The 12696-nt window shown below is 37.6% G+C and overlaps 1 protein-coding gene across 3 annotated transcripts in view; it reads left to right on the top strand.

Annotated features, from left to right (window-relative positions):
• LOC128869298 (aminomethyltransferase, mitochondrial) overlaps positions 1–5219 on the top strand; it is an 84852-nt gene extending 79633 nt beyond the window's left edge. The window contains exons 2-3 of one of the 3 annotated variants that reach the window (XM_054111827.1): positions 4296–4638; positions 4780–5219. In XM_054111827.1, the coding sequence (XP_053967802.1) occupies positions 4296–4638; positions 4780–5138 (702 nt within the window). In that variant the 3' untranslated portion in view covers positions 5139–5219. Of the gene's footprint in view, positions 1–4295; positions 4711–4755 lie in introns of all 3 variants that reach the window. The other 2 variants (XM_054111826.1, XM_054111825.1) reach the window with 2 other exon arrangements.
• The last annotated feature ends 7477 nt before the right edge of the window (positions 5220–12696 follow it).

Genomic DNA, 12696 nt, shown 5'->3' with positions numbered 1-12696 from the left:
AACCAACTTTGAGAGTGGTAGATCCGCAGTAAATATTGTGTATAATACTGGGCCAAGAACACTTCCTTGTGGTACAGGGTGCACCATCTTTTATGTTTTTTTGAACACGGAACAGTAGGAGATCGACAACATGCCGTTCAACGACGACCAAGACGTTCCAATGAACTTGTTGAAGCAATGAGGGAGAGCGTTGCCCAGGAGCCATTGTGAGACCACAATGCGGCGCATTTTAAACGTGATTTAAATTTGTTTCCTTATAAAGTCCAATTGATACAAAGAATATTGCCGACAGACCATTCACGTCGTTTGGAATACGTCAAACAGTTGCTCGCATGGTTGACACTCACCCCAATTTTTGGAAGCAAATTTTAATGACTGGCGAGGCACATTTTAACCTCTCTGGCAGCGTGAATAAACAAAATTGGCGCATTTGGGGATCTGAGAGTCCACACGAGATCCATGAAACGCCTTTCCATGACCGAAAGTCAATTGTTTGTGCCGGCATTTGCGTCAAAACCATCATTGGGCCCTATTTTTAGCGAGAAAACGAAACGGTCGATGGAAACCGATATCGATGGATGTTGGCTCATTATGTCTGCCCGCAAATGCTGAGAAAGGCTTAGACGGTTACTAAATAAATAAAATACCTCACTTATACAAATCAGTTCTTTTTTCAAAGTTAATTATTGTTTTCATACCGACATAAAAGATGGCGCACCCTGTACACCTGCAGAGGTCGGGGCAAAGTCCGTGATTTCGTCTCCTAGTTTGATTTGGAGTTTAGGTGTGCTCTGCCCAATCCATAAGAAGGGTGATCCTGCAATCTGTGCCAATTGTATGTATTGTGTTAAAGACTGAAGCCCACCATCAACCAACTGATTGGTTGGCTTTAGACCTGGAAAGTCCACCCTTGACCAAATACTTTGAAAACCCCCATGAAAGAAGACAGTTTCGTCGACTTCAAAGCTGCTTTCGACACTACGAAAATAAGTTACCTATATGCCGCGATTTCTGAATTTGGTATCCTCGCAAAACAAATACGTCTATGGAAGATGACGTTGCTCAACACCAGCAGCGCCGTCAGAATTGGGAAGGACCTCTCCGAGCCGTTTGATACCAAACGAGATTTCAGACAGGGCGACTCACTGTCCAGTGACTTCTTTAACCTGATGTTGTAAAGGATCGTATGAGCCGCAGAACTTAATCGCTCAGGCACAACTTTTTATAAGAGTTTGGCGTATGCCAAACTGGATAAAGAGCTAAAGTGAATGGATCAGGCGGTGAACGAGGACAAACCGAAGTACCTCCTGTCGTCAAAAAAACAGTCGGGGCAACCGCGTATCGGCACCCACGTCATTGTTTACAGTTATGAATTCGAGGTTGTAAAAGACTTCGTTTATTTAGGAACCAGAATTAACACCGATAACAATATCAGCCTAAAAACCCAACGTAGAATCTGTCTTGACAACAAGTGCTACTTTGGACTAAGTAGGCAACTGAGTAGTAAAGTCGTCTCTCGACGAACAAAACTAGAGTGTTAGTTTCAAGGCTCTCATCATGCCCGTCCGAACGTATGGCGCAGAAGCATGGACGATGACAACATCCGATGAAGCGACGCTTGGAGTGTTTGAGATAAAGATTCTGCGGAAGATTTTTGGATCTTTGCACGCTGGCAACGGCGAATAATGTAGGTGATGGAACGATGAGCTGTATAAACTTTACGACGACATAGACATAGCGCAGCGAATAAAGATCCAGCGGCTACGTTGGCTGGGTCATGTCGTCCGAATGGATACAAACGCTCCGGCTCGGAAAGTATTCGATGCGGTACCAGCTGGTGGTAGCAGAGGAAGAGGGTGGCCTCCTCTGCGTTGGAAAGATCAGGTGGAGAAGGACTTGGCTTCACTTGTGTGTCTAACTGGCGCTCATTAGCACGAGAAAAAAACGACTGGCGTGCCAATTAAGAAGAAGAAAAATATACATCATACATATGTATATTTATATAAATTTCGCGCAATTGTCATAAAAAACCAACACGAACAAATCTAATATGTAAACATGCATACAAATCATATGGGCATATCAAATGAATAAATCTACAGTCATATTATGTACGCAAACATTATATGATCTTTTCCAAAAAAAGAGCGCATCTACATGCTTTTATTTGTTATATTTCATTTCAAAAAGAAGTTGTCTGTAAAGTCGGTTTACTGACGATAGTTAAACGTGACAACGTCATAAGAAAATACTGATGTAATGGTTGCAATTTTCAAAACAAAATTTTAATTTTATTTGTTTGATAGATATTTTGTATGGATATAGAGAAGGAGGTAAATGGAATCGCAATGGAATTGATCAAGTTACATTTACACAAACGTGAAAAATTACGAAACATTTATCAAATTCATGAAAGATATGTTCAATTTCGATTGTTCATCAGGCGTTAATAAGTCAACAACACTAAGAGGCAACATCATCGATTTGCCTTTTTCAAGACAGATTACACTCGAAACACCCCCTTTCATTTCCTACCTTTCCTATCATCGTCCTATTCTCAACAGAGAAATGGTTCATTACCATGCACGCAGGAAGAAGGCATATGCAAATACAAATGTGTAAATTTATATACATATGCGCTTATACATACATATATATGCTCACTCAAGTAGGAGAGAGCCAGATGTCGAATGTTGCAGAACGCGGGGGCCGATTGTGCTCTTTGTCGTTCGTTCCGCGCTCTCGCTTGCAGTTCAAGTAAGGTTTATTAGCTTACATTTGCTTGCGTCCATATGATTTGTATGCATCTTTGCATATAGATTTCTTCTTTTTGTTTGAAAATTGCGCGAAATTATATATGTATATGCATGTTTATATGTTTTGGCATAGGACATACTATATGTATATTAGACTATGAAAATTGCACCAAAGTATATGTATGTATGCATGTTTATATACATATATTGGTATACAACACTTTTCGTCACTAATTATAAATTCGGTAAGGATGATAATGATACACTTGGTTTTATTTTAAATTCTTCAAGTAAATCAAATGAATAATAATCAATAAGAAGGCATATGCAAATACAAATATGTGAATTCATATATGTACATATGCGCATATACATACATATATAGTATATGCTCACTAAAGTAGGAAAAAGCCAGATGTCGAACGTTGCCGAATGCGGGGGTCGATTGTGCTCTTTGTCGTTCTCTTCGCGCTCTCGCTTGCAGTTCAAGCAAGGTAACGCCGCATGAGCAAGATAACGCCGCATGAGCAAAATGACGACGAATGAGCAAGATAACGTCACATTTTTTCGTTCGTTCAGCCAGCTAAATCGAATTATAAGACGTTATCACGTCAAAAAAGCAATATAAACACAGCAACTAACATGGGTTTCAAAATAAATGCATGATTATCATGCGTTGACCACGGATATCTCATTGTTAGCAAGATATATTAGAAATCTATATATTAGTGCCTACTTATTGACCCACCAAACTAAATTGAAACTTGTTAGATCACTGATTGTTGCGCATATGTATATCATATGCAGAGTTAGTGTAATGTAGTTTTGTTCATATTTGTTTTATTTTAATTCAATTTAATTTAACAACAAAATTATTATATAAAGTAAAACTAAAGCAGTGCTGGCATCGGAGACTTTCGAATGGGGTGGTCTTAATAATATATCCAATGTAATAATATACACATAAAACCCATTGTACCTGTATGAAAAGATTACCCGATGTATCCGAACATTGGATCTCATTCTTCCGATATATTCATACTTGGCTTCTTACTACTTCTAACTTACCTATATAATCCTCCCCCTGTACATTCGTAATCATTCTATTACACTAAAATTTAATAAGTTTTAAAACTTCAGCTTTTACACTTAAGTAATGAACATTGAAAAAACAAAAGGAAAAATAGTAGAAAACTTCAATTTTGTTGTGGGGTGTATATTCAATAAGAAGAGGGCTGATTATTTTCTATTTGGCAGAGAATACTTAAACTCTAATCGGCAAGCATGCACTCCGTTCACATTATAGTTCATGAATGCACTTTATTCGTGTTCTTTATCTGCAATAAGTATTTATACGATAATGTGTCATCTTATCGATTTACATTCTTGACCGTTTTTTAATTAAAGCTAGCATAACAGTAGTGACGTGCGATTTCTACCTTTGCCGCGGAAATGTAAAAAATGTGTTAGTGCATGTATCATAGTAAAATCATTAAATTAAGAGCAATTTTTAATTTTATGAACACAATATTCTTTCAGGATAGATTTCGGGCAGATGGGAAAGATGTTAGCATCGAGTTTTTATCGGCTAATGATCAATCACTTATTGCCGTCCAAGGACCTGAAGCTGTTACAACGGTTGAGAAGCTGCTTCCAAAGTCTCAAATGTTAGACACACTTTATTTTATGCACACGTCAGTCATGGAAGTAGCTGGGGTATCAAATTGTCGTGTAACACGATGCGGCTACACTGGTGAAGACGGTGTAGAGATATCTGTTCCGTCAGTCCACGTCCAGCATGTTACCGAAGCACTTTTAGATACAAATCAAAATCTTAAGATGGCCGGCTTAGGAGCACGAGATTCACTACGCCTAGAAGCGGGTTTGTGTTTGTACGGCACTGATATAAATGATCAAATTACACCTGTTGAAGCAGGTCTTACTTGGTTAATTGGTCAGATACTTATGTTCTAACACAAGCTCTTGAAACTAATTTTAGTAATATATATATTTGCATGCAAAGCTCGAAGTCGACGTAACGAAGGGAATTTTCCAGGCTCTCGTCGAATTTTGGCGCAATTACAGCCAGGAACTAACCAGGTCACGAAACGACGCATCGGTTTAATCATGAACGGGCAAAAGCAAATTCCACCTGCGCGCGCTGGCGTGAAGATCTATTGTCAGGATAAAGTAGTTGGACATATAACAAGCGGCTGTCCAAGTCCGACCCTTGGGAAAAATATCGCAATGGGCTATATTACTAATGATTTGAAGAAGCTAGGCACCGAAGTGCAGCTCAAAGTTCGTAATGTTCTATATGAAGCAACTCTTGCTCGTATGCCATTTGTAAAAAGCAATTACTATGTCAATCCAAATAAATAAGTTTTTTTTACGAAACGTCTTCTCTGATGGTGGCTCAATAAAGAACTAAGACACCCAAGTGATGTGGTTTTAAATAAAAAAGAGGTAGTCTGTAAAGTCGGTTTACTGACGATAGTTTAACGTGACAACGTCATAAGAAAATACTGATGTAATGGTTTCAATTTGCAAGACAAAATTTTAGTTTTATTTGTTTGATAAATATTTTGTATGGATATAGAGAAGGAGGTAAATGGAATCGCAATGGAATTGATCAAGTTACATTTACACAAACGTGAAAAATTACGAAACATTTATCAAATTCATGAAAGATATGTTCAATTTCGATTGTGCATCAGACGTTAATAAGTCAACAACACTAAGAGGCAACATCATCGATTTGCCTTTTTCAAGACAGATTACACTCGAAACACCCCCTTTCATTTCCTACCTTTCCTATCATCGTCCTATTCTCAACAGAGAAATGGTTCATTACCATGCACGCAGGAAGAAGGCATATGCAAATACAAATGTGTAAATTTATATACATATGCGCTTATACATACATATATATGCTCACTCAAGTAGGAGAGAGCCAGATGTCGAATGTTGCAGAACGCGAGGGCCGATTGTGCTCTTTGTCGTTCGTTCCGCGCTCTCGCTTGCAGTTCAAGCAAGGTAACGCCGCATGAGCAAGATAACGAGGAATGAGCAAGATAACGACACATTTTTTCGTGCGTGCAGCCGGCTAAATCGAATTATAAGACGTTATCACGTCAAAAAATATATATTAAAATGAGAATCTATTGCGTTTGTAGGCCATATTTATTTTCGTTCTTCAAGCGTATCTTTCGAAACAACAAAAAACATAAACAAACTTCAGCTCATTCGTGTATAGAAAATATGATACAAACATAAAAGCTTAGCAAAATACATAACAAAACAGATCATTTTTATTAAGTAACATAGAGTTAGACAAATAATATTTGGGAAAGAACAATATAATTAATATTTAATCGGAAATCCTTTATTTTTTCTCACAGCATTTAGTCTTTTTGGCATGGATTCGACCAGCTTCTTGCTTGCTTCACGTGCTTTCAGAACTAGAAATCCTTATCCGCATGACGCTTTACTAATTTTATTATCTTGTGTCGGTTAATCTTGTGGATGAAAGGTTTTTTCGTGCATTTCGTTCACTAACCACCGTTCATCTACATCCGAAAACAATTTTGATCGTCGCGATTTCTTTTCATTTTCCACGGATTTTGTTTTTTGGTCACGTAGTATACAGTGGAACGGGGCTATCCACTATTTCTGCGATTTCCCGAACCCTTTTCATGATAACTAATAATTAAATTTCTGACTTCAATTGAGCTTTGTCCCCGCTGTCATGGGTATATAATTTCGACTTTTATTCAACAAAACACGACTGAATTTTTTTTTTTTATTTATTACGTTTGGTTCTTTCTCTGCACTGTTCTACCGAGAACAAATTAATTGTGGCGTTCTCCGTTTTAAAGTGCCAAACAATCACAATAATGTCAGATGTCCCACTTCTGTTTTGACACCAATTTTGGGAATGCTGCATGATAAATTTTTTGTTACAAGGAGGTAATGGATTTGTAAATTATTATTACTACATATTTAAAATCCTATTTGAAGACCCCATAGAAAAATATAAAAATATAAATATTTAACTTGCATTTTTTACAAAAATTTTGAATTTGCATCTGCATGCTATGCATGTCCAAAATCTTTATTGAGTCACTGCCTGTTCGAAATACACTGTTTAATTTTTATTTGATACGGTTAAAGTTTTTTGAATATTGAAAATTGAATAACATGAAATTGCTTTTAGACTTGAAGTTTCTGAGAACAAAAGAAATAAATTTGCGAAAATATCAAATATAGACTAAAGTACTATCCTAAATACATATATAGATCTTAGCTACATATCACGCAGGATGATTCTGCGAAGGAGAATTGAAATGATAACTTTAGAATATTTCATTCGCATTGTAAATACCTTCTTCTGTAATATAAAAGTCGATATATTGGGACGGAGAGATTTGTTGTAACCCAATATCTACAGGTATGTGATCGCTCAAAAATACATTGTTCGATCGCGATTAAGCGCGATAAATGCGATCACGATTAATTCGTGAAAATAATTTCCGTTGGCAAATGAACGATCGTACAAAAGCGGTAGCTCACTGTAACTGGCCGTATTCACCTGCTTGAAAGTCTCGTTTGCGGTCTACTTTATTTTCGCGCATGCTTTTTCACTTATAACATGTCATCTAGCAAGAAGGCTCGTGACAAGGTGTATTTATAGAGGTAGGGACAAGAGTCCAACTGATTTTTTAACAAAAAATTATGTGGTTTGTTAATATTCGTTTGTTTACTTTGACTCAACTGCATGTATGCCGGTCGATGGATGGTTTTTGACAATAAGCGTAAGCAATGCAATATGAATTGTGTAAAATTCGTAAAACTAAATTAGATTAGATTTTTTTAGATTCTTCAATTAAATCGTAGCTTTGATACACTAAGACATATGGTTAGCTATTATAAATTGTTCGAATCAAAATACATTGCTTGTTTCTTCCTGGAAAGGCTTTGGAAAAACGGTTGAAGTAGCGGGGCTTAGAAAGCTATTGTCAAAGCATCCTTCTGTACCTAACCTTGTTAGGAAGGAGGATGGTACATGGACTAAAAAGGGCGCAGAATCTCTAGAGGATCTCAATAGCGCCCACTTTCCAGGCAGTGTTGACGTAAGCAATACCGATTCAGCTGGGGTGACAACGGAATTCACTAAAACAGACGCAATTATCCACGAAAATCTGGATTGGGTAATCAATTCATTTGAATTCAAATCGCCTGGACCAGATGGTTAAACTATGTACCGGGCAAATTCGAGAGTTGCGGGGGTCGTCTTTATGGTAGTAGTCTGGTTAAAAATTAAAAAAAATATATATTTTTTTTAGATATTTTAAAAGTTTTAGAATATTTAAAAGTAAATATGTTGAAATAATAATGTGAAAATTTTGGACTAAAATTCAAAATATCAGTAAAGTTATAGCGCATATTGAAAAACGCGTCGTAGCTGCGTTTTGCTAGCTGTACGGCAACTGCAGAAGGACCCTTCTTTTGTTCTGACATCACCTTGATCCCTTCTTGTAATATATTGTACCGTTGTTATACCTGCTCGATATACCTGAAAGGTATACACCATATGCATATCACAACACATTTATTTTAGAGTAAAGTTCCATGAGAATTTTGAAAATAAGCATAAGTATACGTTCGTCCTCTTGTGCGTAAACATCGACGAAATGTGAAAATGGATAGAAAAGGAAAGAGATTCAATGCGAGGTATCCTGGTAAACGTGAACGTAAGAGAAGTTTTCGAGGTAATTAAAGGTGATTTTTAAGAGCTATAGGAAAGTTATTAAAAAAAACAGACGTACATTCAGAAAAATGCATGAAAATTTTTATTTAAATCGATAGTACAGTCCATATAATTTAATTTTTGAAGATTATTTCACGCACATGTTGACCGCGACTGCGCTTCAAATGGTCCGCTTAGTCCAATTATGGCATACTCTTTCCAATGTTTCGGCCGGTATCTCACATATAAATGCTTTAATGTTGTCTTCCAATGCGTTAATTAAAGCAGACTTGTCTGAATAGACATGAGCTGTAACATAACCCCACAAAAAATAATCTAAAGGCGTTATATCGCACGATCTGGGTGGCCAATTGACCTGTCCCGAACGTGAAATAAAATGTTCACCGAACTCGCCTCTCAACAAGTCCATTGTTACGTGAGCTGTGTGGCATGTGGCACCGTCTTACTGAAACCACATGTCATGCAAGTCAAGCTCTTGCATTTTGAGCAAAAAAAAATTTGATATCATTTCACGGTAGCGCTCACCATTCACAGTTACGTTACGATTCGCAGCATCTTTGAAGAAGTACGGTCCAATGATACCTCCAGCCCATAAACCGCACCAAACAGTGACATTTTCTGGATACATTGGTATCTCTTGCAATTTTTCTGGCTGATCTTCACTCCAAAATCGACAATTCTGCTTATTTACGTACCCATTGATCCCAAAATGAGCTTCGTCGCTGAACACAATTTTTCGATAAAAAAGTGGATCTTCGGCCAACTTTCCAAGAGCCCATTCACCAAAAATTCTGCGTTGCGGTAGGTCGTTCGGCTTCAATTCTTGCACCAGCTGTATTTTGAAAGACTTCACACCTAAATCCTTTCGCAAAATTTTCCATGTTGTTGAGTGACAGAGGCCCAATTGCTGCGAACGGCGGCGAATCGATAATTGATGGTCATCATTAACACTGGCCGATACAGCTGCGATATTTGTTTACGCGATGGAATTCCTTCGCTTGGTTTAGCCGGCATAAATTTGTTATGCTCAAGACGGATTTAGGTACTGACCTAAGTAAAAGTTGTTATTGCAATATTCTCGAATATATATTGATTGCCGTAAAATCCGTAGCTAAACTCGTTTTTACAAAAGCCGTGAATGAAGAAAAAGCAGAAAATGTTAAAAACGGCCGCACTAAAGACGATATTGTAGTTTCAGGCGACGGTTCGTGGGCAAGACGTGACTTCACATCACTTTTAGGTATTGTTTCTTTAATTGGAAAATTTACCAATAAAGTTGTAGATGTGATTGTTAAACCGAAGTTTTGCAAAGCTAGTGAGAAATGGGAAGGACAAAAAGAAACTAATGAGTACCTGGAGGGGTACGAAGATCACATCGATCAGTGCACGGCAAATCATGAAGGAAGTTCAGGGGAAATGGAGGTTGACAGTGTTATAGAGATGTTCCGAAGATCGATTGAATGGCTTAATGTGAAGTACGAAAGATATGTTGGAGCCGGCGACTACAAGACCTTCAAAAATTTGATTGACGTGTGAAAGAGGCAAAACAAGCCCTTACGCAATTACAAAAAGCCAAAAACAAGCTGTAGTTGAAGAAGAAAGAAAAGCAGTCGAAAACTGAAAATCTACGGGTGAAGCTGAGCCGCCGAAAAAGAAACAACGCAGATCGAAAAAAGGTAAAAAAACTGATGATGCACCAAAAAGCAAACATCTTGCGTTGACTTTTGGTCAAACTTAGTGCGTATTATGGATTAGCAATTATTCGAAACAAAAACTCAATGAAAGATATGAACCCTGTGTGGGCAACTTACTACCATTTGATTTCTACTGACGAAAATCCCCAGCATTTCCATTGCACGGAGGGTGACGAATCTAGTTAAAGACTTGAAAGATAGTTAAGGACTTGGTTGGCTTTGGAAAAATATAAAAAATTATTTTGTCGAATTTAATTTTACGGTAGTTCATAACGCTATGTTAATACTGGACTGACTGCCAACATATTTGGCAGTCGTATTTATACGAGTACTTATACCTCATCTTACTGTTTTAGGTACACGACTTGTATATTAGTTTCTTTGTTTGTCTTTATGTTTATCTTTTGTTTTTCTTAAAATATGATTATTTTTGGTTATTCTTAAAATACATACACATGCCCCACAAATTCTGCGTTCACCCGAATAGCCTTCTCAAATTTATTAAAAACAAAATAGAATATTATGATTAAATTGAAATCTTTACAATTTGTTTACTCACTACATTCCCAGCTTTTAAGAGCAAAAAAAGTAAAACAAGATTCCCCACTTCACTTTTTAGATAACGGGAAAATAATTTCAGCAGCATGTAAATGTGGCACCAAAAAGTCTGCGTTCAGCCTGTTTATTTTAATGATACCGTTAATTTTAAGATATTTTTCTTTGTTTATATTAGTTTTTGATTGCGCATTACTTCGACTGAATGTTAGCAAAGCTTAGTTGAACATTTTATTTATAACTGGAGATAATTGAAGAACATGGAAGGAAAGGGAAAAGAAATATGGATTTCTGAGAAAAAAATAATTATAAAAATGTGGAAAGACGGAAAAAGTTTCCGAAATATTGGAAAATATATTGGGAGAACATATTCCTCTATTCAGCGAGTTGTAACAAATTTTCGGCAAACTGGAATTTTGACATCTAAGCCCAGGTCAGGGCGTCCGAAAAAATTATCAACTTGGCAAAGGTTTACCCCCGGATTACGTCCTCAAAATTAGTTGAAAACATAAATCAAACATTTAAAAAAAGTATTTGCGCTGTAACTGCCAGAAAAGTTCTACGTCAAGCTGGATACCATGGTAGAGTCGCCCGAAGAAAACCTTTCATTTCTCTTGTGAACAGACGTAAACGCATTCAGTTTGCTAATGAGTACATAAATAAGCCTCCCGAGTTCTGGAAAAAAGTAATATTTTCAGACGAAAGTAAATTTTGTATATTCGGAATAAAAGGCCGTCAAATTGTTTGGCGAAAACCTGGAACTGCTCTTGAAAAGCAAAATCTTGTTGGCACGGTTAAACACGGAGGTGGCGGGGTTATGGTTTGGGGCTACATGGCGGCAAATGGGGTGGGTCAGTTAGAATTTAATGATTCGACGATGGATAAATGGGGATACTTGAACATACTAAAACGGAATTTAAAGTGCAGAAAATCTCGGCTTATCAAGAACATTTTGGTTTCAACAAGATAACGACCCGAAGCACACAGCCGAGATCGTTAAGCTTTGGCTCATGGACAACGCCCCAAAACAGCTTAAAACACCGCCACAGTCCCCAGATCTTAACCCCATCGAGCATCTATGAGATCTATTGGAAAAAAGAATTCATCAGCAGGTGATTACTAGTAAAGAGGTTTGGCGGAGTGTCATGCAGGCAGAATGGAGGAAGATAACAGCAGAGGAAACAGAGAAACTAGTAAGTTCAATGCCAAATAGGCTGAGTGAAGTCCTGAAGCAACGTGGATATCCAACTACATATTAGATTTAATTTTTGCATATAGCATATCATGTTTTTGTATTTGACTTTAAGACTGAACGCAGACTTTATGGTCGCTTTATTTACTTGTTACAGCCATTATTCTCCGTTATCTAAACACTTATGTGAGGAATCTTCAAATTTATTTTTGTTCTTGAAACTTAAACATATAATAAACATATAAATATATACAAATTTATAAAAATTATAAAATCAGGTTGTGTGTTTCATTTACTAAAAAGTTATTGTAGGGTGAACGCAGACTTTGTGGGGCAAGTGTATGTTTATCTTTTGGTATTCTTAGGTGACCACAACAACCCGTTACCGACTTACGGCCGACCTGACTAGCTCTCTCCAGGCGCCTCTGCTCCGCGTGCGCCTTTCCCAATTCTGTATACCAAGCGAGCATAGGGTTTCCTCCACCTGGTCTTTCCACCGGAGCAATGGTCTTCCTCTGCGACGGCTCCCTTGGACTTCGCCTTTGAACACCTTCTTTGCTGGAGCTTCTTCAACCATACGCACGACATGCCCTAGCCAACGCAGGCGTTGGATGGCGATGCGTTGAACAACGTCAATGTCGGCGTAGAGCTCATACCGCTCGTGGTTCATTCTTGAACGGTAGTCTTTGCCAACCCGCACAGGACCGAAGATCTTACGAAGAACTTTTC

This window comes from Anastrepha ludens, chromosome X (assembly GCF_028408465.1).
Source record: "Anastrepha ludens isolate Willacy chromosome X, idAnaLude1.1, whole genome shotgun sequence".
NCBI lineage: Eukaryota > Metazoa > Arthropoda > Insecta > Diptera > Tephritidae > Anastrepha > Anastrepha ludens.
This window is presented reverse-complemented; position numbering and strand designations above follow the sequence as displayed.